This window comes from Stegostoma tigrinum, chromosome 11 (genome assembly GCF_030684315.1).
Source record: "Stegostoma tigrinum isolate sSteTig4 chromosome 11, sSteTig4.hap1, whole genome shotgun sequence".
Taxonomy (NCBI): domain Eukaryota; kingdom Metazoa; phylum Chordata; class Chondrichthyes; order Orectolobiformes; family Stegostomatidae; genus Stegostoma; species Stegostoma tigrinum.
In genome coordinates, this window is record NC_081364.1 from 31,935,953 (window position 1) to 31,962,995 (window position 27,043).

Below are 27,043 nucleotides of genomic sequence, written 5' to 3' on the forward strand. Positions count from 1 at the left end.
CAGATTCCCACTGGAACATAGGTTGAGAAATCAAAGCATTAAGATTGACAGTTTTTGGTCAAAGAACCAAAGGTAACAAAAAAAAAGACAAGTTTTAAAGGAGGGGAACCAGTTGGACTGCCTCACAGAGAATCAACACAAATGTGAGGCTGCAGGACATTTGTTGGGGTGGGGGGGGGCAGTGGTGGTGAACAGCCATGTGTCTTTGTGCATATAGGCATTAACAATACAGCCTAAAAAAAAACCAAGCTGAATTTAGGGAGTCAGGAATTAAATTAACAAGTGGGACCTAAAAGGTAATAATCTTGGGATTGCTACCAGTGCCAGCACTAGTCAGTGTACAAATAGCACGAGAGCTAAAATGAAAAAAATGGATTGAAGGATGGTGCAAGAGGGAGGGATTCAAATTCCTGGGACATCAGAACTGGTTCTGGGGGATGAGTTTGGGTCTAGTACAAACTGTCTACACCTCATACAGGACTGGAACCAATGTCCTAGGGTGAATGTTTGTTAGCGCTGTTGGGGAGGCTTCAAACTGATAGAGCAGGGGTATGGGTCAGAGGACACACATAACCTTCAGGAAATGCTAGGGCACAGAGGGTCAAGCATGAAGAAGCAACTGATGGAAATCTTTATTAGACAGGAAACGGTGTTAGGGAAATTGATGGGATTAAAACCTGAAAAGTTCCCAGGGCCTGACGCTCTGGTCCCAGAGCACCTAAGGAAGTAGCCCCAAAAATAGAGATGCTTGGGGATCATTTTCCTGCATTTTGTAGACTCAGGAAGAGTCCCAATGGAGGAACAAAGAGAACGGAATGGAATCTTTACAGGAAGCAAGTTGCGAGGACGTATAGCCCAGGAATCATTGGGTTATAGTGAATATTAATGGCCAGTCTATCACCCAAAATGGGAACAGAATTGTCAAGGAAGGGAAGGGAGGAGTCAGAACAGGCCAGGCAAAAAATTGAGGGTAGGGTGGCAACTGGAAGCGAAATCCAAGAGAGGGAAGCAGCACTGATGATATCATCAATATATCGGAGTTGTAGGCGGGGGATGGAATAGGATTGGATCAAGGAATGTTCCATGTACCCCACAAAGAGATAAGCATTACTGGGGACCATGTGGGTACTCATGGCCACCCCTCCGACCTGAAGAAAATGGAAGAAATTAAAAAAAGAGTAGTTGTTGAGGGCAAAGACGAGCTTGGCCAAGTGGAGGAGGTCGGTGGTGGATGGGGATGGTTCAGGCCTTTGCTCCAGGAAGAAGCGGAGAGCCCTGTGACCATCCTGGTGGGGGATGAACGTGTAAAGGGATTGCACATCCATGGTAAAGAAGAGGGGGCTTAAGCCTGTAAACCAGAAATTCTGAAAAAAAGTGTCAGAGGCATCACGGATGCACATGGGCAGGGACTGGATATGGGAGAAAAGACTGAGTTAAGGTAAGTAAAGATGAGTTCTGTGGGGCAGGAGCAGGCTGAAATAATGAATCTGCCTGAGCAGTCCTGTTTGTGGATTTTTGGAAGGAGGTAGAAATGAGCTGTGGGGGCCTCGGGAACATCAGCTTTGAGGCAGTTGGTGGGGGTGAGGGGTGATATTGCCAGACGAAATGATGTCACTTACCATAATTGATAGAATGGCCTGATATGGCTTGGTGGAATCACGGTCCAGGGGGAGATAGGAGGAGGTGCTCAGACTCTGCAACGTTGAAGTCAGTACACCAGACTGCAACAGCAGCACCCTTATCAGCAGGCCTGATAACAAAGTCAGCGTTGGATCTAATTGCATGGAGTGCAGTCAGTTCAGAGAGAGATAGGTTGGAATTGAGGGGGGGTGGGGCAGAGAAATTGAGGCAATGTCATGTTGACAATTCTCAATGAACAGATCGAGTGCAGGAAAAAGGCCAGAGGGAGGGGTCCACATAGAAGGAGGGCGTTGGAACTGGGTGAAGGGATCTGTGGGGCAGGGAAACTACTCTTGTCCAAAGAAATGGTCACGGAGGCGAAGACGGAGGAAGAGTTCAATGTCATGTCATGCCCAAAACATGTTAAGGTGGGGATGCAGAGGGATAAAGCTGAGACCTTTGCTGAGTAAAGAACGTTCAGCATCGGACAGCAGAAGGTTAGGTGGGATGATGATAACCTGGCAGGAGGTGGAGTTGGGGGAGGGGATGGAGTCAGAGGGAAGGGGAGGAAAGAAAGCTGAATCAGTAGATACTGTGTATCTGGACTTTCAAAAGGCATTTGACAAAATTCTACACAAAAGAGCTCAGTGCGAAAAATTAAACCTCTTGGTATCAGAGGTAATACACTGATATGGTTCGAGAACTGGTTAGCAGACAGATAGCAGAGAGCTGGAGTAAATGGGCCCTTTTCAGATTGGCAGGCAATAACAAGTGGGGAACCACAGGGTTAATTGTTGGGACCTCAGCTGTTCACAATACACATTAACGATCTGGATTAAGCAGTTGAATACCATACCTCCAAGTTTCTAGATGACACTAAGCTGGGTGGCAGCGTGTGCTGTGAGGAGGATGTGAAGAGGCTGCAAGGTGACTTGGATATACTGGCTGAGTGGGAAAATACTTGAAAAATGCAATGTAATATGGACAAACATGACGTTATCCACTCTGGTCACAAAAACTGGAAGGCAGATTATCTGAATGGTGGCGTTTAGGAAAAGATGTGGTGCAATGAGTCCTGGGTGTCATGGTGAAACAGTCACTGAAGGCTGGCATGCAGATGCAGCAGGCAGTGGGGAAAGCTAATGACATGCTGGCCTTCATAGTGAAAATATTTTAGTATCAGAGTAAGGATGTCTTGTTGCAGTTAGACAGGGCCTTCATGAGGCCACATCTTGAATATTGTGTGCAGTTTTGGTCTTCTGTTCTAAGGAAGGAAATTCTTGCTACGTAGGAAGCCCAGTGAAGGTTCACCAGACTGATTTCTGGGATGGCAAGACTGACGTATGAGGAAAGACTGCATCAAGTGGGTTTGTACTTGCTGGGATTTGGAAGAATGAGGGGTATCTAATAGAAACATATATTATCCTGATGGGACCAGGCAGGCTAGATGCAGGAACAATGTTGGGGAATTCCAGAACTAGGGGTCACAAAGTAGGGATAAGGGGTAAGTTGTTCAGGACTGAGATCAGAAATAATTTTTTCCACTCAGAGTTGTGAACCTGTGGAATTGTCTCCCACAGGAAGCTGTTTGGGGCCAGTTCATTAGATATATTCAGGAGGGAGCTAGATGTGGCCTTTGCAACTAAAGGGATCGTGTGATATGGGGAGAGGGCAGGAATAGGTTACTGAGATTAATACTGATCAGCCATAATCATATTGAATGGCAGTGGATTCTCAATGGACCAAATGGCCTACTGCTGCACCTATTTTCTATGTTTCTATCTTACTGCACTTATTGTTCAAAGGCTTGAAAGAACGATCATTTCAGGCCCTCAGATTTCTAGTTGGTAGTTTAAAGGTGTGCAAAATCAATTTCATTTCAAGATTAATTCCATTACCCCTGCATTCTACCTATCAGAATTCGGCTTGGTTAATCTCCCTGGCAGCATAATAAAGATCAACTAGGTGAGAACAGCAAACACAAAGCTGCATACTACTGCTTTATATTATTGCTGTTGTATTCAATTGCACTATTAACTCAACATATCAGCAAATAGCTCAAGATAGACGATGGATAATTTTCTTTCCATTCCAACATGCTTCATGAAGTTATCAAACTATAAAATAAGCTATTTTTGTTTGCCAGATGTATCTATTATAAATCCTTGCAGGAAATTGACTCATACAAAAACATGCACTTCAAGAACAAAGGTTTAGCACTAGATAGCAAAATGTTAAAGGTTCAAAGTGTGAAAAAGATTTAAACAATGGCTTTCCTTTTCTATTTTACTTGGAATCTGAACAGTTTAACCAGTAACTAGAAATGGAAAGCAGAACCTGGTAACAGTCAAGTACAGCTGCTGAGATGGGAGAGACGGCCGAAGATGCGATCCAAGGAGGGGTAGGGATGATGTCCTTTTACATGCATAAAAACACTGACAGTGAAGGTTGGTATATCTCAATTCTTTCAGTTAGGATGATGGACAATTTGTTTTTTCCACTGACAATCAACACAATCAGAAAAATAAAAGTTACTTTTGAGTCACACATCTGAGCTCACTTGCACTCCACTTAAGGTGGATGGGTCAGGTTGGTTGGGTTTTTTGTTTTATAGTCTGCTTGCTTCCTATTAAATTCAGAGCCAGGCAAGAACTATAGATTTCTAGGCCACACGACTGTCATCATACATTTCAATATAAAAGACCATAATTTCTCCTCTCAGCAATTCCTGTAAGAATATACCCTTTTGCAACTGATATTACAAGAATTGGCTGAGCTTGGTTTTAAAAAACAACCTAAAGAATATCACATTGTGAAGACATAAAAGCATTTCAAGGATTTTCTCAATAAAGCAGGACAATTTTTCTGGTGTCACATTCTGTCAGAAAACCTATGCTTCTTGCTGTCAAATACCACTTGGGTGGTAGGTTTTCTTTATACAACAACACTCAGAATTCCTCATTCTGTAGGCCATGAGTACTTAACTCCTCTCACTCAATTAGCATGCAGTCAGTTGGGTTGGCGTGTGGAGAGTTCAGAACCTGCCTCCCATATGGGACTTGAAACGTTCATCATACGGTAAAGAAAAGGATCGAATTTTTAACTGCTACAGCTGGTCCAAAAATCTAGGTCTGTATAGACACAAAGGGGCTATCAAAGTGGGGTTATAGTGGTTTTTCTGATCCCTATTCCATGAGTTTTCAGAGGCCTGAGAACAAAGGGAGCAACTTCATTCAGTGATTTCTCCAACCAAGGAATTCACAAGCCGACAAGAACTGAGGGCCCAAAGCATCAAAAATTTTATAAAAATGTCATATGTAGCTTCCTCAAATATTTCACCAGATTAACTCAATGCAGGCAGTACAGCTGATGCATAAAGACCATAAAGGTCCCTAATTTGTTTCCTCATCGCACAGGCACTAAAATTAGGTGTTCAAATAAAGACTGAATTCTTCCACCCTGATCATTAAAGTCAAGGCCCGCCAGAAATTCTATAGCTTCGACCCGGGTCTCAACAGTCAAGAGGCTGAAACCCACATGCCAATGGGCAGGCAGCAGGCTGCCCTGTACTTTTTTGAAGCTCCCTTAACAACTCTTCCATGCTACAAGATCAAGGTCTTCCCAAGATGCGGGTAGGCAACTTCCTCCCATTAGATCAAGCAAGGACAGACACAGATTGCAGAGCAAATCAGCAGGTGTATGGTCACTCTCCACCTCCCCGGATTCTGAGTGCAGTGTTCCATACATTGCTGTTCCTCAAACCCCGGGGGCACCTTCTCCATTACCAGAAAACATAGATGGCATATACAATGTTAAAGAAATCAGATGTGAGACCAAGTCCTAACTGTCAGGGATAATGGAAATGAGATTTTCTTTCCCACTAACAGGAAGAGGTCTTTTACTCTGCACACTTCCAAAATACTTATTCAATATTAAGCTTTTATTTAACTGATGAGAATCGTGGGTAATGAATGAACAGAACTTTAAATTATACAGAAGGTTTCTCTTTCTTTGGTTTTCAGTTCCTCGTAAATATCCTGTACATGGTTTGGGTGCTAGGAGTAGGTAGGGTGAGAGATAGAGAAAATAACAACTATTGATATATCAATCTTTGACAATCTGGCAGATCCTCTCTCCGCATCATCTATTGCAAATTCAAATTCAAAGTTCTAGTTCAGGATTTCCAAATTTTGTGCTGATTCCTGAAGGCCACATATTGAAAAGAAATCTATAAGTTGATTAAAGATTTATTTTTTCCAAAATCTTTTAAAAAAACAGTCAATTTTAACATTCTCCATAAACAGGGCAGCAGCAGCCTGAAAATAGCTTGGGTTCCCATTGATCAGTTATTTCAGGTAGGAAGCCAAGATGGAAATCACAGTCTTTCTACATAGGGTCCCAATAACAATTCTTGTGTAAAAATTAGCAATGTGCAAGCTGCCAATGCTCAATTCATCGTACAAATATTAAGAAGCTAAAACAATGATCCTTACAAGAACTGTTGAATGCAATTCCAAACAAAATAAACTTGCCAATTTTATTTTTGTCAGGCTAAAAGACGAAGGAAAGCAACCACATCATCGCTAACTCCATGCTCACTGTCGCCTAGTTACCATGGTATATCATAGTTCCCTGCCCTTCTTAACAAACATGCTGCCACGGAACAAAGATTTGACACACACATCTGACAAGATTTCTAGAAAGAGCACCCAGAATGCAAATCATCCCCATCAGTTATTATATTTGTAAACCTCTTTATGCCATTTCATGGAAGCAAAGCAGTTTGCAAAAACAATTTACAAATCTTCTTTGTGTCCAAATAGCTTAAAGCATAATCCAAATACTTGAGATCTAAGGGACAGAAGATGGTGGGATGATTGATGGATGGCTCCCTTCAATGATGTTAACTCTCTTTTTTCCAACTGTTTTAAACATTTAAATAAAAATTAAATCGCACTTGCACCCAGTTGTCCATGCCAACTAGATTATGTTGTGGGCTACATCATGTTGGGGTCAACTGAGTTTTTAACAAGTTCAATTGAACCTTAATTATTTAGTTACATATGGTGGGCAGGCTGCCAATTTTGGCACCTGCCCACCCTTGTGTGGTGCTGCTGAGATCAGGGGTCATAAGAAAAGTAGTGGGCTAGCCACTCTTATCTATTTCACGTGTCCCTTGGTGAAAACACACGACGTCCAGACATATAATATCTAGTTCTAAGTTTCGTATGTTACTATGCTGAGTCAGTTGAACACAGAATAACAGAAGAACATGGATTAAAATCATTGGCCCTGTGCTAATAGAAAGAAACTTACAAAGTCAGCTCAGGTTTCCAATCTTAATTTGTACTCAATAACTCTGGTCAGGAAATATGCAAGTGCTGTTATCTAGTTAAGATTATGATCAGCTTCAATTGCAATAATGCAACAAATCAAGAAACATGATGACACAATTTCAAAATTCTCATAAGGCAAATTAGAATTTTGGCACTGAGAACAATGAGTGCTCAGAAAATTGCCCAGAAAATCTACAAAAGAACCTAATCTTGTCATGTAAAATAAATTATTATACTCCAATGCAATATAAAATGTTTCAAAGGGTAGTACAATTACCTCCAAACATCTGCTCAATTCGAGCAATTTGTAATAGTCCCTTTTTTTGCTGATTTGGTTGCAAGAACAGGGTTTTCCACACTTATCAAAGTTTAATGTATTTGAAATTTTGTCACTGTGTGTTCATCATCAATGCATGGGTTGAGTGTTTACACTAATGTGCTGTTGACGTTTTGTTATTATAACAGAAGCATTTGGGCCAAAAATGCCTTTTGACTTAAATGCATTATTCATGTTATCAAAAATTTCAAAAGCAACATCACGCAAGGCATGAAAGCTTGCTTATACAAAAATGATTAGCATCAAAATACAGTCTGCACCTATAATAATTTGTTAGTTCATATCAAAAATGGCTTTTATGCCATGCAGCTATAACGTCAGTTAGCTTAGTGACTTAATAAATAAAACTATTTTCTTTAAATGCAATTCTTGAACTTTTCCCTGTTCTTCAATTGTAAAAACTTTTTTTAAAAAAATTTTACAGCTTTCCAGGGGTTAAATGAGAACCTTATGGGAAACCACATAAAAGTGGTGTCTGTGAACAACACTAATAATTGCAGGATGTCATTTAACTTGACTTTATATTTTTTAATCCATTCCTTAATTGCTGAAGTTTAACAATGTTTACAATAAAAGCTGGAAACAAACCAGGTTTCTAGATTTGTAATAAAAACTGGCCTTAAGCATTTTGCGTCCAGTGCAATAAAATCCATATTTATTGAATTTTATATTTGTACAAGTGTCACTTCCTGTGCTGGATAGAGGGTGTGTTTATTTTGGTGAGTACATGACTGTGGGTGTGTCAAAGAATTATTCTCAAAGAGGTTGGGGTTATCTTTTAATTTGGTATACAAGTGGTAAATTGGCAAAATGACAATGACATGAAAGTACTGATGGAACTTGGCCTGAGGGCTGAAAGGCACAAAGAAACAAATAAATTTCTCCCCATTTCAGCATATTAGCGATATAACTATAACCAGAGCATCTCTACCAAAAGTTTTTCTTTCTACCTCATACAAATCACCCTTGGATTTCCACAGTGGACCTAATGATTCATCCTTGTCTCATTTTCATATATGTTATCCCTTAGAAATATCACCCATGTATCTCAGCCCTACATCAAGTTACATACATGCTACATACACTCACTAGATATCATCCCCTTTCCAGGATGAATCAAACAATTTTCAATTTTGGCAATTTTTTTTTGTATCTGCTTATTGACAACTAAGTAACAACGACTAAAGGACAGCTTAGGAAAGGGAGATTAGCCGAATTCTCTTTCAGATAGTTGATAACGACACAAAACGCAGAATGGGCCCCTTCTGTGCCATAACTATTCCATGATCCCTTAAGTACAGTCTACGCATGGTTCATGGTTTAAATTTTCAAACTTATTCAGTGAATGTTTGACCAAAACTATTAGTTGACATATCTCTTTCAATCCATTCTGAAACAAGTGTCTAAAACAAATGACACTAAGCTTTCAATATACTTTTTACGAAAGCTCAAAATGTATTAATTAAATTCAGCAGCATCAGAATCCCTCCAGTAGAGATACAGGCCATTCAGTTCATCAAGTCTGGACCAACCCTCCAAGGAACACTCACCCAGACACACCTATCCCAGTAATCCAGTATTTATCATGGCTAATCCACCTTAGCCTTCACATCCGTGAATGCTACAGTGCAATTTAGCATGGCCAATCCACCTAAACTGCACAGATGTAAACTGCAGGAGGAAACAGATGCACCTGGAGGAAACCCACGCACAGACAAAACGTGCAAACACCACATAGACAGACAGTCACCCGAAGTTGGAAGCAGACCCAGGTCCAAGTTGCTGTCAGGCATCAGTGCTAACCACTGTGCCATCTCTCTTCCACTGGTTATTTTAATCTGAAGATTATACAGTGTAAAAATATTTATGAAAGCATGTTAATTTTACATAATACTCCAATGATGTAGTATAATGTATGAGTGATGTTTCAAAGGTTACAGCAAAATCCACTACCTTCTCTGATAAAGCTTCTTCTAGCGTTGCCAAAGCTGTATCTGTATTGCTAGAGTCTGTTTGTAATGACTTAACTCGGTCTTTCAAATTGTTAAGTTGTTTATCTTTGTCTTTAAGTTGTTCTTGAAGATTTTCAATCTGTAGGAGTAAACAAACAATGTTTCAGAATCAATGTGCACTTTGTCTTCTCAGTTCACACTGCATATAAAACATCTGCATCAAAAATAACAAGATTATTTTTGAAGAAGAGTCCTGACCTGAAACATCAACTTGCCTGCTCCTGATGCTGCCTAGCCTGCTGTGTTCCTCCAGCTCCACACTGTTGTTTGTGACTCCAGCATCAGCAGTTTGTGCTATCTCAAACCCCAAAGATTATTTACTGCTATTTGTTATGCTTCTCAAAACAAGGTTGAAATTACTCCATCACACTCCACAGCTGTATCTTTGGAGACGATGAACAGTGTTGAGCAGTTAGAAACTAAATCACTCCCTGCTGAATACCAAGTCTTTGGTCTGCTTTTGTAGCTATGATTTTGATGTGGTTTGTCCAGTTAATTATCTAGGCAATTGTGACCCTTCCAGAGTGTTTGACGATACAGGATTTCACAATGACACTGTCATGGCATGTTCAGGGAAGTTGGTAGGGCTGGTCATTGCAAAATGCAAATATTCAATGTCACCCATGAACCAAAGCAGCCTTTCTCTTAAACAAAAATATTGTTACACTCAAATGGTGATTACTTTATTAACTGAGAAACTGAAAATGGCGCTCAACACAATCATCAGCAAGCAGCCCTAATCCAATCTTTTTATAGAGAAAGGATCATTGATGAAGCAGCTGAAAATGGTTTAATTTTAGACATTGTCTTGGGAAAATTCTGCACCAATGTCCTGAAGCTGAACTGCTCGGTATCCAGTAACTACAACTACCTTATTCCAGACTTTGTGTGACTCCGGATATAGATGATATTGGGAAAAGAGACAGACATTGGGAGACACAAAGAGACTCACACAGAGAAAGGTGATCAGGAGAGATTCAAGCAACAGAAAGATGAAGAGGAGGAGGGAAGGCAAATGAGAAGGGAGCGTGAATACGAGAGGAGGTAGGGAGACAAGGAAAGAGATTAGGAAGAGCAAAATAGAGAGGGAAGGGGAGGGAGACAGGACAAATTTAATAGGTAGAAAGGCCAAATTAAAGTGGGATGAAGACAAGCAGGAAAACTGGTTGTGAAGAGGACAGAAGGAGCGAAAAGGAATAGAGATAGTAGGAATGCAGATGCTGGAGAATCTGAGATAAAAAGGTGTGGAGCTGGACGAACACAGCAGGCTAAGCAGCATCAGAAGAGCAGGAAACCTGACATTTCAGGCCTAGACCCTTCTTCAGAAAATACAGATGGATTCAGTGAGTGAGCAAAAGTTTATCACATGAAGTACAAGGTGGGAAAGTGTAACTTGACATTTTGGCAGAAAGAATAAAAACAAAGCACATTATCTAAATGATCAGAGGTTACCGAGCTCGGAAATGCAGAGAGATCTGGGTATTGTTATACAATTCTTGCACCACATTATTAGCACACAGGTACAGCAAATAATCAGAAAAGCAAACAGAATGTTATTTTATTATGAGGGAACTAAATGCAGGAGTAGTGAGATTATGCTTCAGTTAAACATGACATTGGAGACAGTACTTCATCTGGAGTACCGTGTATAGAACCGTCCTTACAAAAGGCTGTGAATGTATTAGAAGCAGCTCAGATCAATGCCTAGTCTAATGCCTAGAATGAGTAGACGGCCTTATGCTGAAACACACAAGACAGGTTAGATTGTATCTTTTGGAGTTTAAAAGAGTTACAGCTGACTTCATTTAAATATATGAGGTTCTGAGATAAACTGACCAGGTGGATGTCAAAAAGACATCTCCTCATCTGGAAGAACCTAGAACAAAAGGTTATGGTTGTATCAGTGATGATGGGAACTGCAGATGCTGGAGAATCCAAGATAACAAAGTGTGGAGCTGGATGAACACAGCAGGCCCAGCAGCATCTCAGGAGCACAAAATGCTTTTGTGCTCCTGAGATGCTGCTTGGCCTGCTGTGTTCATCCAGCTCCACACTTTATTATCTTACAAAAGGTTATGGTATGGTTTAAAAATACAAATTTGCCCATTTAAAACAGAGACGAGGGAACATTTTGTGAATACCTTTGGAATTCCCTTCCTCAATTTCTAAATATTTTAAGGCAGAGATAGACCAGATTCTTGGTTACCAAGGGGATGAAAGATTATCGAGTATACGAAGGAATGTCGAAGTGAGGTTATACACAGATCAGCTGTGATTTTATTTAAAGACGGAATAGGCTCCAAGAGCTGTGGCCTACCTATATTCCTTGCTAAAGTGAGAAAGAAGGAGAAAGAAGGTGAAAGAAAGGGAGAGGCTGAGGAAAGGCAAATTTGAGTATGAGGCTGAAAGAGAATGAGGATGAAAAGGTGGACAGAAAGATGGAGATAGAAAGAGATCAGAGGGCAGACAGCCAGGCGAGAGAGGAAGAGAGATCCACAAAAGAGTGGAATGCAGTGAGAGGTACAGATGGAGATGGAAGAACAAGAGGGGTGAATGGGAAAGCAACAGAGAGAGCGAGAGCGCAAGAACGAGCATGCGCATGGGTGGGTGAGAGAGAGAGACAGTAACAGTCTGAGAGAAACAAACACAGGAAATGAGAGGCAAAGAAACAGAGGCAGAGAAGGAAACAGACACAAAGAGAGAGAGATAGCCATGAGAGAGACAGACAGAGAGAGAGAGAGAGAGAGAGACAGACAGAGAGAGAGAGAGAGAGAGAGAGAGAGAGAGAGAGACAGACAGACAGACAGACAGACAGACAGACAGACAGACAGACAGACAGACAGACAGACAGACAGAGAGAGAGAGAGAGAGAGAGAGAGAGGTACAGAAAGAAAGTTAGGGAGAGGTGGACAAGGAGCACAAGACAGAGGTGGGAAGGGAGTGAGATAGGTGGGGAGGTGGAGGACGAGGGTGGGAGAGACAAATAGACAGAGAAAACAGTTGGAGCAGAGCATAAAGCCTTTTAGAACACCTGAATGCCCTAAAGAACTTGACAGTTGATGTAGTACTTTGAAATGTAGTCATGTTGTTCTCTAATTGAGGCATCAGCCTGTTTGTATTCTGTAAATTCCCATAAACTGCCACATATCAATGGTTCGGTAATTTCTGTTCAGCAATAATTTGGAAGCAGAAACATCAGCCAGGATACAAAGGTCATTCAGACAACACCGTTAAGTCTGCTCTGCTATTCAATGGGATCAAGGCCAACCTGGTAGTCGTCAACTCCAATACCTACATTCTCCCCCATAATCTCCGATTCCCTTCAGAAGGGTCACTCAACCCAAAACATTAACTCTGATTTCTCTCCACAGATACTGACTTTTTCAGCAATTTGTTTTTGACCCTCATCAAAAATCTGTTTCAGCTTTGAAAATATTTAACAAACGAGCCTCCACAGCCGCCCGTGGCATAGAATTCCACTGATTAACTACCCTCAGGAGAAATTCTTCCTCTTCTATGTTTATGTGCGACCCCTTATTCTGAAATTATACTCTCTAGTCCTAGACTGTCCCACCAGGGGAAACTATTTTTCAGCATCTACCCTATAAAGTCCTCTAAAATTTTTGTGTCTTGATAAGGTTGCCTCTAATTCGTCTAAACTCCAATGACTACAGCTCCAACCTACTCAACCTCATCTCACATGATGGCCCCTCAGAATCCAGGATCACCTGAGCAAACCTTCTCCAGACTGCCTCCAATGTCAGTATATCTTACCTTACATAAGAGACCCAAAACTGTCCACAGTATTTCCAAGATCTGATAAATGCCTTGCACAGTATTATTAAGGCTTCCCTCTTTTTATACTCTGTTCCCTTTGAAATAAAGGCCAGTATTCGGTTTACCTTCCCCACTATCTGCTAACTTTTATACTAGCTTTCTGTAATATATGCATGAGGACTCCCAAATACCTATGCGTAGCTTTCTGCAATAATAATACTCAGCTCCTCTATTCTTCCTGTCCAAGTGCATAAACTTTCATTTTCTCACATTATATTCCATTGCTAATGTTTTGCCCACTTCCTTAACTTGCTTATATCTCTTTCTTGACTGATGGTCCTCACCACTCTCCTTCCTATCTACATTTGGGTCATCCACAAATCGGCTATAATACATTGACCTTCCGCAAATAAGTCGATTATAAAACTGTAAATAATTATGGCCCACAGCACAGGTCCTTGTGGCACTCTACTAGGTACAGGTTGCCATCCTTAAATTACCCCCTTATCCCAACTCTCTTGTTTGCGTTAGTTAGTCAAACCTCTTATGTGCTAACATGCTCTCTTCAAAACCATGAGCGCTAGTTGAGTAGCCTAATGTGCAAGTATTTTATCAAAGGACTTCTGAAAATCCAAATATATTGCAGGCACTGTTTCTCCTTTATCTATCCTACTAGTCACCTCTTCAAAAAACCCTAATAAGTTATGCAAAGCATGATTTCATTCTGACTCCACTTGATCATACTAAGTATTTCTAGATGCTCTGCTATTACATCCTGTTAGTAGACTCTAACATTTACCCAACAACAGGCATTAAGTTAACTGGCGTACAGTCACCTGTTTTTTGACTCCTTCCTCTTCAAAACAAAAACATTAGTAGTTTTCCAATACTCCACGTAATAACAACTTTAAAACCAGCAAGGATTAATAATTAGAATCAATTTTTCTTTCTAAAAATCTTGTGCCATTTTTCTTGACACCTTTCTCCCACAGGGTAACACTTCATGACATAGCAACACCACTGGAAGAAAGTACGTAATTACAGAATGACAAGTTCACACAGGCAATTTATATTATGCGTGTGGATACAGAGATGCATCTTAGAAACATAAAAACAAAGCCAAAACATATAAAAGTCAGAATTATGACTGCATGCTTTTGACCAATTATGTGTTCATTTTAATTCAGCTTCACCAAAAGACTATTTGTTTTGATAATAAAATGTGAGGCTGGATGAACACAGCAGGCCAAGCAGCATCTCAGGAGCACAAAAGCTGACGTTTCGGGCCTAGACCCTTCATCAGAGAGGGGGATGGGGGGAGGGAACTGGAATAAATAGGGAGAGAGGGGGAGGCGGACCGAAGATGGAGAGTAAAGAAGATAGGTGGAGAGGGTGTAGGTGGGGAGGTAGGGAGGGGATAGGTCAGTCCAGGGAAGACGGACAGGTCAAGGAGGTGGGATGAGGTTAGTAGGTAGCTGGGGGTGCGGCTTGGGGTGGGAGGAAGGGATGGGTGAGAGGAAGAACCGGTTAGGGAGGCAGAGACAGGTTGGACTGGTTTTGGGATGCAGTGGGTGGGGGGGGGAAGAGCTGGGCTGGTTGTGTGGTGCAGTGGGGGGAGGGGATGAACTGGGCTGGTTTAGGGATGCATTAGGGGAAGGGGAGATTTTGAAACTGGTGAAGTCCACATTGATACCATATGGCTGCAGGGTTCCCAGGCGGAATATGAGTTGCTGTTCCTGCAACCTTCTCACCCATCCCTTCCTCCCACCCCAAGCCGCACCCCCAGCTACCTACTAACCTCATCCCACCTCCTTGACCTGTCCGTCTTCCCTGGACTGACCTATCCCCTCCCTACCTCCCCACCTACACCCTCTCCACCTATCTTCTTTACTCTCCATCTTCGGTCCGCCTCCCCCTCTCTCCCTATTTATTCCAGTTCCCTCTCCCCATCCCCCTCTCTGATGAAGGGTCTAGGCCCGAAACGTCAGCTTTTGTGCTCCTGAGATGCTGCTTGGCCTGCTGTGTTCATCCAGCCTCACATTTTATTATCTTGGAATTTCCAGCATCTGCAGTTCCCATTATCTCTGATACTATTTGTTTTGATTCCTTGTTTGCAAACTGTAAGGGATTGATTGGTATCTATAAAAACATAAATGCCACTTATTTATTAATAAACAACTAACATTTATAAGGCACTTTTAAATTAGTAACAAATTCCACCAGTTTTAAACATCCAATGTTTACAATAATATTTCAGGACTAGAACTTCATTGTTTAAGTGGTTGCATGCAAAATCTCAATATTTTACTAACATAGTTTAAAAGACCACCAGCAATACAGTGGTACTTGAGGTCTTTGTTTCCCACCATTGCAGCCATAGATTTAAATGACAGCATTCCCAGACATTCAGATCTAATTTTCACATACATATTGCATTTTATTAGTTATAACCAAGCCTGCCAGCTGGAATGCCTCACAGAAGTAGAGAGTTTCATCTGAGGGAGGGGAAGGACAATCTGTCATTTTGTGTCTTGCCTGCAGCAAGTGCACTTAACAGCTAAAACAGAAGTTTAGTTACGATGAAAGCTGCAGAAAAGAATGTAACCCTTTCCTATACTGTAAAATGGAAAAAAAAATGGGAGGGTGTCAAAACCATCTGTTGGCAAGTGGATGCTCTTAATTATATGAGAAAAAGGCTGTAACAGGAAGTTTAATTATGAAAACTGCATATTTTACCTGATTGCAACCGTTTTAATCGAACATTTTCACTGTTGAAAAATGGTGTAAATTGGTTTGAAGAACCGGCATCTCAGTTCAATTCCAACATTTTCAGAGAGGAATTTTAAATCTGCCACCTTGTGGCTTATTTGAGCTACTGCAGAGTCACATTTCCAAAAGCATTTCAGGAGAAAAGACAGCTCCACTAGGACAATAATTCACTGAAGATTCTCCTTACATAAACCCACAACATGTGTATAAAAAAATTCATTTCTGATAAATGGAATACAATGTAGAATAATAATAAACTACAGTTGTGACGGAGCTCTGATGCTGGCTCAGGGCTAACATCTGCCGAGTATATCACACTTGCACACACAAGCCCAAAACTAACAGATCTACGAATCATTTTGCTGCTACCCATCATAACGTATACTGGTATGTTTACATGCTGGCCTTGTGTAAAAAGACCAATGCTATGCCAAAGGAACGTGACTGCACATGTAAGATTACTAATCAGAGAGAGATACATTACATGGTTTGAGACGTGCACAATTATAAAAAGCTGTTGTAAATATTGACAATAGAAAATTAAATTCAAAAATTTGTTTGTTTCAAAGTAGAGAGAAATGAACTAAACTACTGTACAACTGCAGCACAGCTTTACAGTCCACCTTTTTTTTTAGGGTTGATCATTTCTATTCGGATTTGGCCAACATATTTTTACTGTTTAGTTTTAAACATTACAATGGCTCTCACTAACAGTATTTGAAAGATACAACATATGGAATATATTCATGGATATTAAATTCAAACATGTTTTAATAAAATGTTCCTGTTTTCTTGCTTTGTATCTGTTAATGTTTACACTAAAATATTTTCAGATAAATACCACAATTTATTTAGATGAGGTTTTGTTTAAAGGAAATGGTGCCTGTATTTCAGATTATAATACTTGCAACACCCATTTTACATCTCACATTGATTAAATCCAGCTCTAGCTTCTCCCAAGACTTCTTGTATTTTGCCAATTGTTTAAAAGAAGGGTTTTAAACTCCTTGCCAACTTTCAACACTTCTTGTGCATTGCACAAAAATCAAGTAAACTCAAAGCATTCTTTCATGTTATCTACTCTGTCAATAAACTGAATGTGCTAATCTTGTTGTTTCAGTGACTGGATACTGAATGCTCCTGAAGTACTCTGGGGATTACAGTAAATCTTACCTGTAGACGAGTTACATTGCTACAGACTAGATTTTTGGACTTGGTGTAGTCCAAAGGTTTAAGTGAACTAAAGAAAGTGAAAACAGGTCAACTATAAGTTATGAAAGTACACTTGAAACTATTTATTTCAACTTTTGCATAAAAGCAGTTCCCAAAACCTGTGCATACACAGTATATTTACATTTAACCAATCTATCTTTTTTTCAAAAATACCCTATCTAAATTAATAAACATCTTACTAGATGCAAGACGTGGAGGTGCTGGTGTTGGACTTCGGTGGACAAGGTCAGAAATCACACAGCAACAGGTTATAGTCCAACAGGTTTGTTTAAAAATACAAGCTATTGGAGCCTCAGCCTTTCTTCAGGTGTGAACGAAGGAGGACTGAGGCTCCAACAGCTTGTGTTTTCAACTAAACCCTTTGGACAATAACCTGGTATTGTGTGATTTCTGACCTAGATGCAAGATAAAACAAATGTATAGGTTCAGCAGTTGCCTTTATACCAGATGGCATAGTTCCTTTATTGCTGTTACCTTAAAACTTCTATATATTGTTATGACCAAGGCTGAAAGACTGCACTATTACTCTGGTCCAGTGTTCCACAAGGTTACAATATATAAAAAAAGCTTTTCCCAAAACTGAGATAGCCAATTAAATACTTTATACCAGCTTTTAAACAATAAATATTTATGAATCATGTTTCTTAATAAGCTTAATTGTTGGTTTATCAGAACAAAACCTAGTCTACGCTCTAAGAGACTGGTTCCTCTCCAGAGACTGGAAAAAGAAAGCCTTAAGCCATGAACTATGCATTGTTCTCACTGGAGTCTTTGCAGAGATATCTTAGTCAAGAAATACAATCTTAAGATGCTCATTCAATCACTTTTTCTTAAGAGCAAACAGGTTTCACTCTCGACTGAACAAGATGGTTTTTTCCAAAGAACAGGCAAGATCAGCTGGACAACTTGCGCTTGTAGGCTCCTTGTCCCCTAACTGAAAACAGGGAAAAAGCAAACTCTTCAAACCAGTGACTGTTCACACAAACCCTCCGGGGGACTACAGTAAAGTCAGAAAGTCAGATCTACAGCACAGCAAAAGGTCCTTCAGCTCATCCTGTCTACGTCAGTCAAAACCAACCATCGAACTATTCTAATGCCATTCACCAGCACTTCGCCTGTAGCTTCTGTGCTATTGGAAGTGCAAATGCACAACTGAAATCAAAGAAAGCAGTTATTACCAGTCGTTTAATTTCTAGGAAACCTTGTTTAAAAAGAAACTTCAATATCTTTTCAAAGAGCATTTTTAAAGAAACCACTCCAGGCTATTTTCGCAAGATTTGAAATAAATATTCTTTTTCAAAATCCTTCAAAATGTAAACTCTCCAAGAAATCCAAGTATCTTTGTTACAATGTTCACTGAATGGGTGAAAATGTGCACTTGAAATTAGAAGTATTGAAAAGTGATGCAAGCTTTAAACTAACATATCTGTCATAGAACATTCCAACATTTTAAATGCCAATTAACTTATAAAATGTTCAGGTTCATTCAATTCACTGACGGTGATAATTTTGATGAAACAGATGGGCTTTTCCAAGAAGACAGCTGTGTACAAAAATGATGCATTCCAGTTAATTAGCTTTCATAATCACTGTGCAATCATACTTGCCATGAGCAATCATATACTAAACGTTTATTCCCTCCTAATTCTTATAGCCATCAGTTGCAACAGCAGCAGAATCAGACAGTGAGGTTCATTAAAATTTGCACACCATTTTTCTACATGACTGAAGCATTAATCTCAGCCATACCTCTTAATAGCAATATGACACCAACGCTGAGGGGATCCAAACATCACAGAGCAAAATATTATTATGCTATGCACTCACCGTGCAGCTTGGTCAAGAATGGCAAAATTTTAAATGTGAAATTTTACAACCACAATCAATGAAAACAATGGGGTAAAACAGCAATAAACTGTTCACTAACAGATAGTTTTGGCTCCTGTAGAACTACCACACTCCAAAGCTCATTACATGCCTAGTGCAAATGTGGCCAAAGAAACGGAGTCGGAAACATTGAGTGAGCATGACCGACCTGGGTACCAAGGCAACCAGTTCAGCATAAAGCAGCACTCTGCCACTGACAGAACTCCGCCCACTGATGACGCTGATAGAGCTCTGCCCACAGCCGACACCGGCGCAACTCTGTCCACCACCACCACCAACAGAACCCCACCCACCACTGACACCGCTCCGCCCACTGCCTCCACAGCAGCAGCTGCAGAGGAGACAGCAACACAGAGCCCTGCCGAGTCTTCACCATCCCCCCAGACCTCCCCTGGAGGACGAACAGTCAGTCCTCAGTAAGGGGCTCACCTTTGTCCCCCTCCACTCACACATCAATGAATACCAGTCACGTTTGGACATTGAGCAGTTTTTCTGCAACCTTCACCTCTGTGCTTACTTCTTTAACTGTGAGCCTTTCCCTCCCTCTACTGACCCCTTCACCCGCCTCCAAAACAAGCCCTCCTCCTGGACACCACCCCAAGGCCTCCCACCCTCCCTCAACCTCTTCATCGCCAACTGCCGTCGAGACATCAAGCGCCTCACACTCCCCCACCCCCTCCAACCTCTCCCCCGCAGAATGGGCAGCCCTCCGCTCCAATCCCAACCTCACCGTAAAACCCACGGACAAGGGAGGCGCAGTTGTAGTATGACGCACTGACCTCTACATTGCGGTGGCCAGGTGCCAACTTTCCGACACCACCACCTACTGTCCCCGGATCGTGACCCCACGCCTGAGCACCAAACCATCACCTCCCAAACCATCCACAATCGCATCACCTCAGTGACCTCCCACTCACAGGCTCCAACCTCATGGTTCCCAAACCCCGCAACACTCGCTTCTAGCTCCTTCCCAAAATCCACAAACCCGCCTGCCCTGGTCGACCCATTGTCTCCACCTGCTCCTGCCCCAAACTCATCTCCACCTATCCGGACTCCATTTTCTCCCACTTGGTCCAGGAACTCCCTACCTATGTCTGTGACATCACCCACGTCTTCCACCTCCTCCAGAGCTTCCACTTGCCCAGTCGCCAACACCTCATTTTTACTATGGACATCCAGTCCCTATGCACCTGCATTCCCCATGCAGATGGCCTAAAGGAGCTCCGGTTGTTCCTGTCCCGCAGGCTTGACCAGACCCCCTCCCACTGACACCCACATCTGCTTAACCGAACTCGTCCTCACCCTCAACAACTTCTCTTTCAATTCCTCCCACTTCCTATAGACAAAAGGGGTGGCCATGGGCACGCACATGGGCCCAAGCTATGCCTGTCTCTTTGTAGGTTACGTGGAACAATCCCTCTTCCGCACCTACGCTGGCCCTAAACCCCACGTATTCCTCCATGACGTTGATGACTGTATCGGCACCGCCTCATGCTCCCACAAGGAGCTCAAACAGTTCATCCACTTCACCAACACTTTCCACCCCAACCTAAAGTTCACCTGGACCATCTCCAACCCATCCCTCCCCTTCCTGGATCTCTCTGTCTCCATCTCTGGCAACCACCTAGGAACCGATATCCATTTCAAGCCCATCGACTCCCACAGCTACCGAGAATACACCTCCTCCCACCCACCTTCCTGCAAAAATGCAATCCCCTATTCCTTCACCTCCGCCCCATCTGCTCCCAGGATGAGGCATTCCACTCTCGTACATCTCAGATGTCCTCGTTTTTCAAGGACCACAAGATCCCCCCCACAGTGGTTGAGAACGCCCTCGACTGTGTCTCCCGTATTTCCTGCAACTCATCCCTCATACCCCCCATCCGCCATAACAGCCAAAAGAGAATCCCCCTCATCCTCACATACCAGCCCACCAACCTCCATATCCAATGCATCATGCTCCGACACTTCCGCCGTCTGCAATCCGACCCCACCACCGAAGTCATTTTTCCATCCCCACCCTTATCTGCTTTCCGGAGAGACCACTCTCTCTGTAACTCCGTTGTCCACACCACACTCCCCTCCACCCCCACCACACCCGACACTTTCCCAGGAAGTGCTACACCTGCCCCCACACCTCCCCCTCACCCCCATCCCAGGCCCCAAGATGACTTTCCACATCAAGCAGAGGTTCATTTGTACATCTGCTAATACGGTATACTGCACCCGCTGTACACGGTGTGGCTTCCTTAACACTGGGGAAACCAAGCGGAGGCTTGGGGACCGCTTTGCAGAACACCTACGCTCAGTTTGCAATAAACAGCTGCACCTCCCAGTCGCAAACCATTTAAACTCCCTCTCACATTCCTCAGACAACATGTCCATCATGGGCCTCCTGCAGTGCCACAACAATGCTACCTTAAGGTTGCAGGAACAGCAACTCATTTTCCGCTTGGAAACCCTACAGCCCAATGGTATCAATGTGGATTTCACAAGCTTCAAAATCTCCCCTCCCTCTGCCATATCCCAAAACCAGCCCAACTCGTCCCCGCCTCCCTAAACTATTCTTCATCTCACCTATCCCCTCCTCCCACCTCAAGATGCACCCCCATTTCCTACCTACTAACCTCATCCTAACCCCTTGACCTGTCTGTCCTCCCTGGACTGACCTATCTCCTCCCTACCTACACTCAACCTTTACTGGTTCCATCCCCGCCTCTTTGACCGTTCTGTCTCCTCCATCCATCCATCTTCAATCCGCCTCCCCCCCCTCCCTATTTATTTCAGAACCCTCTTCCCCTCCTCCATTTCTGATGAAGGGTTTAGGCCCAAAACATCAGCTTTCCTGCTCCTAAGAAGTGGCTTGGCCTACTGTGTTCATCCAGCTCTACACCTTGCTATCTCGGATTCTCCAGCATCTGCAGTTCCTATTGTCTGTTTTCCCTCATATCCGTAGCTTTTATTTAGACAACCAAAAAAAAACAAAGGCTCCAAGAACAGGTCAGATGATAGGAATTTAGCTAATCACTTCCTAACTCCCCAAAGCCCTTCCACCATCTACAAGGTGGAAGTCAGAAGCCCAATTGAATATTTCCCACTAGTCTGGAGGGGTGCAAATCTGACAATACATAAATAGCCTTACACAACTGAAGAAATAAAGCAGCACAGTCGATTGGCACACCACCCACTCCTTACATATTCACTCACTTCATTAAGGGTTCACAGTAGCAGCAGTGTGTACCGTGTACAAGAAGCATTTCAGTAACAGCATCCTCCAAACCGGTGACATTTACCACCGGATCAAGGACAACAAACTCCTTGGAACACCACCACCAATACATTCACTTGACTTGGAAGTATAGCTGAGTCAAAATTCTAGAACTCTTTACCTGACAACTACACACGTACTTCCACCACATGGTGGACAGTGGCTCAAAAAGCTAGTTAACTGCCATCTTCACAACAGCAATTTAGAATCGACAATAAATCCTTTACATGGCAGTTGATGACTGAACAAACCATGGAAGCTTTCAAAGTGAATGTTGGATAGCATATAATGGAATTTCAAGGTTGTAGGGAATAGATTCATCAAGGGTGAGCGAGAGTTCCTGTCGCAAAGAACAAAAATACTAGGAACATAGGAACAGAGGTAGACCATTCAGCCCCTCAAGATTGTTCCACCCTTCTAAGAGATCATGACAGATCCATGACCTAACTCCATATATCACCCTTTGGCCCATATCCCTTAACACCTTTCCTTAACAAAAATTTCTCTCAGATTTAAAATTAATGACTGATCCCATATCCACTGCCGTTTGTGGATAGATACTTCTGTATTTAGCGAACTCAAAGGTTACATTTAGGGCATCTAAAACATAGAACATAGAACAGTACAGCACAGAACAGGCCCTTCAGCCCACAATGTTGTGCCGACCATTGATCCTCATGGATGCACCCTCAAATTTCTGTGACCATATGCATGTCCAGCAGTCTCTTAAATGACCCCAATGACCTTGCTTCCACAACTGCTGCTGGCAACGCATTCCATGCTCTCACAACTCTCTGCGTAAAGAACCTGCCTCTGACATCCCCTCTATACTTTCCACCAACCAGCTTAAAACTATGACCCCTCGTGCTAGCCATTTCTGCCCTGGGAAATAGTCTCTGGCTATCGACTCTATCTATGCCTCTCATTATCTTGTATACCTCAATTAGGTCCCCTCTCCTCCTCCTTTTCTCCAATGAAAAGAGACCGAGCTCAGTCAACCTCTCTTCATAAGATAAGCCCTCCAGTCCAGGCAGCATCCTGGTAAACCTCCTCTGAACCCTCTCCAAAGCATCCACATTTTTCCTATAATAGGGCGCCCAGAACTGGACGCAGTATTCCAAGTGCGGTCTAACCAAAGTTTTATAGAGCTGCAACAAGATCTCACGACTCTTAAACTCAATCCCCCTGTTAATGAAAGCCAAAACACCATATGCTTTCTTAACAACCCTGTCCACTTGGGTGGCCATTTTAAGGGATCTATGTATCTGCACACCAAGATCCCTCTGTTCCTCCACGCTGCCAAGAATCCTATCCTTAATCCTGTACTCAGCTTTCAAATTCGACCTTCCAAAATGCATCACCTCGCATTTATCCAGGTTGAACTCCATCTGCCACCTCTCAGCCCATCTCTGCATCCTGTCAATGTCCCGCTGCAGCCTACAACAGCCCTCTACACTGTCAACGACACCTCCGACCTTTGTGTCGTCTGCAAACTTGCTGACCCATCCTTCAATTCCCTCGTCCAAGTCATTAATAAAAATTACAAACAGTAGAGGCCCAAGGACAGAGCCCTGTGGAACCCCACTCACCACTGACTTCCAGGCAGAATATTTTCCTTCCACTACCACTCGCTGTCTTCTGTTGGCCAGCCAATTCTGTATCCAAGCAGCTAAGTTCCCCTGTATCCCATTCCTCCTGACCTTCTGAATGAGCCTTCCATGGGGAACCTTATCAAATGCCTTACTGAAGTCCATATACACCACATCCACAGCTTGACCCTCATCAACCTTACTAGTCACATCCTCAAAAAACTCGATAAGGTTTGTAAGGCATGACCTACCCCTCACAAAGCCGTGTTGACTGTATTTGATCAAGCCATGCTCTTCCAGATGGTCATAAATCTTATCCCTCAGAATCCTTTCTAACACCTTGCAGACGACAGACGTGAGACTTACCGGTCTACAATTGCCGGGGATTTCCCTATTTCCTTTCTTGAAGAGAGGAATTACATTTGCCTCTCTCCAGTCATCAGGTACGACTCCAGTGGAGAGCGAGGATGCAAAGATCTTCGCAAGTGGCGAAGCAATTGCATTTCTCGCTTCCCAAAGCAGCCGAGGACAAATCTGATCCGGGCCTGGCGACTTGTCAATCTTAATGTTTGACAAAATTTTCAGTACATCAGCTTCCTCTATCTCTATCCATTCCAGCATGCACACCTGCTCTTCAAAGGTTTCATTCACTACACAGGTCGTTTCTTTCGTAAAGACAGAAGCAAAAAACTCATTTAGGGCTTCCCCTACCTCCTCAGGCTCCACACACAAGTTCCCTATGCTATCCCTGATCGGCCCTACTCTTTCTTTGACCATTCTCTTATTCCTCACGTAAGTGTAAAATGCCTTTGTGTTTTCCCGGATTCCTTCTGCCAAGCCTTTCTCGTGCCCCCTCCTGGCTCTCCTCAGACCATTTTTGAGCTCCTTCCTTGCCTGCATGTAATCCTCTCTAGCTGAACTTGACCCTAGCTTCCTCCACCTTATGTAAGCTACCTTCTTCCTTTTCACTAGAAGCTCCACCGCTCTCGTCATCCAAGGTTCCTTTATCTTACCCCGTCTTGCCTGTCTCAGAGGGACATATTTACTCATCACTCCCAACAACTGTTCCTTAAACCATCTCCACATGTCTATAGTTCCCTTACCATGGAACAACTGCTCCCAGTCCATGCTTCCTAACTCGTGTCTAATCGCATCATAGTTTCCTCTTCCCCAATTAAATATCCTCCCATTCTGCCTAATCCTCTCCTTCTCCATAGCTATGTAGAATGAGAGAGTGTTATGGTCACTATCACCAAAATGCTCTCCCACCACAAGATCTGATACCTGCCCCTACGTGAACGTGCTCCCCTACTTCATTTAACAGCTTCAGATAGAAACTGAGGTCTTGGGAATTTGTCACTTTTTAGTTCCATTAGTTTCCTTATTACAGATGTTTTATTTGCATCAATTTTATTCCGACACTGATCCTGATTGATTATTCATATCCTCTGGACTTCCAGCAAGCTATCCCCCTATTCTCCTTTACAACTGTAAATGTTGAGGCCATACAATCATTCAACATACATGCCAACTCCTTACAGTCATTGACAATATCCCCACTGCAGGCTGTTTTAGCCTGTCTGGTCTGTGGGTTCAGGGCATCCGCTGTGGATCTTTCAGTGAGGGTGAACATGCAAACATCCTATTGTCATGTTCCACGTAGGGCACAATGACATAGGCAGGATTAAGACAGTGATGTCAATGAGAGGGTTGGAGCAGCCAGGGCTGAATTAAACCACAGAATCTCAAAGTAATTATTGGCATGGGGTAAATAAAGTTAGAGAATTAAATGCAGGGGTCAAAGACTGGTATGGGAGAAGTAAGTTTTGGTTCATGGAGCCCTGCCACCAATACTGGAGAAAGTGAGAGATGTACCAATAGGATTGTGTTCACCTGAATAGTGCTCACCTGAATAGTGCTGTGAGGAATATTCTGGTGAGTTGTATAATTAGAGCAGTAGAGAGAGATTTAAACTAAATAGTTGGGGGGGCGGAGTTCAAGTGAGGGAAAGTGCAATATATCAAATAAAGAGTGCAAGAAAAGAAAGCAGATAGCAGCAAGAGTAACTATAATTGAAGTACGGCAGAAAGGGACAGAGCTTACAAGCATAAGGAATGTGCAAAATGATATGGCCTCCCCATAAAACGTCAGAACTATAGACTCTGCATTTGGATGCACATATCATGTAACAATACAAATGAATTGTCTAATTAAATAAATAAAATATGTGCCTTATGGTAGCCGTGACAGCAGCATGGTGGTGAGGTGGCCATGTTCAGGACATGAAAATTTAAGGTTGCTTGATATTCGGAAGGACAGAAGTCTAGGAAAAGCTGGTGGGATAGTTCTGCTAATTAAGAATGATATTCGTACAATACAGACAGATGACTTTTGTTTCAAAACATCAGTTTGTGCAGATTTAAGAAACAAAGGTATAAAGTCAACAGTGGGAGTGATTTATAAGGCTCAAAACAGTAAGTGTGTGTTTGGACAAGGTATAAATGAAGAAATAATAGGGACTTGTCAGAAAGATAATGGCAGCAATCTTTTCAATGGATTTCATGACACTAACACTAATTACATTAATATTTGTAGATAGTAAAATAATCCAGCATCTGGAAGATTATATCGAAGCAAAAGCCATCTTATGTCTGCAGTGGATACTTCTAACGAAACCACTGATTCCAGTTTGCTGCTACGTACGTTCAGGCTGTTGTTGTCAGGGCTGCAAATATCAGCGTTCAAAGGGTGTTTTGCAAGGTGTTATAGTAGTCTAATAAGTTTTCCGTTAATACATTTCTAGGATCTTGGCGATTAACTCCAATCGGATAGTAACTCATTGCAGTACAAGCCTGTTGTCCTTTTGACAGTAAATGGCCTAGAATTTCTAATAGCCAGCACTCCTGAACTGCTGCTGCCAATAGTCTGAATTATAAAATTTAGTTTTAAACATTTGTTCAGTTATGGTTTGCTCTTTTGCATGCTGTTTAAGCAAACATTGTAGTCAATATTAGAGAAAGGTAAAGATAATGTGTATGAAAGACAGACAGCAATATAGATAATAGGTTAATTGAAAAATCATTGCAGTGGCAGGTGCCAAATTGTAATGATGAAACAAATAAAACTACTGATGGTTCTTAACATAGTTATCAACAACTAAAATTAAAATAATAGTATAAAGTGATATAAGGATTGCCTAACTATTCAGTTTTACA

General features: G+C 42.2%; 1 protein-coding gene across 7 annotated transcripts in view; it reads right to left on the bottom strand.

Annotated features, from left to right (window-relative positions):
- The window catches only part of LOC125460360 (ERC protein 2), a 1,111,380-nt gene that overhangs the window by 706,119 nt on the left and 378,218 nt on the right, over positions 1-27,043 (bottom strand). For all 7 annotated transcript variants that reach the window (XM_059649888.1, XM_059649889.1, XM_059649890.1 and 4 more), the window contains one exon: positions 9,247-9,384. In XM_059649888.1, coding sequence (XP_059505871.1) covers positions 9,247-9,384 — 138 coding nt within the window. The remainder of the gene's footprint in view (positions 1-9,246; positions 9,385-27,043) is intronic.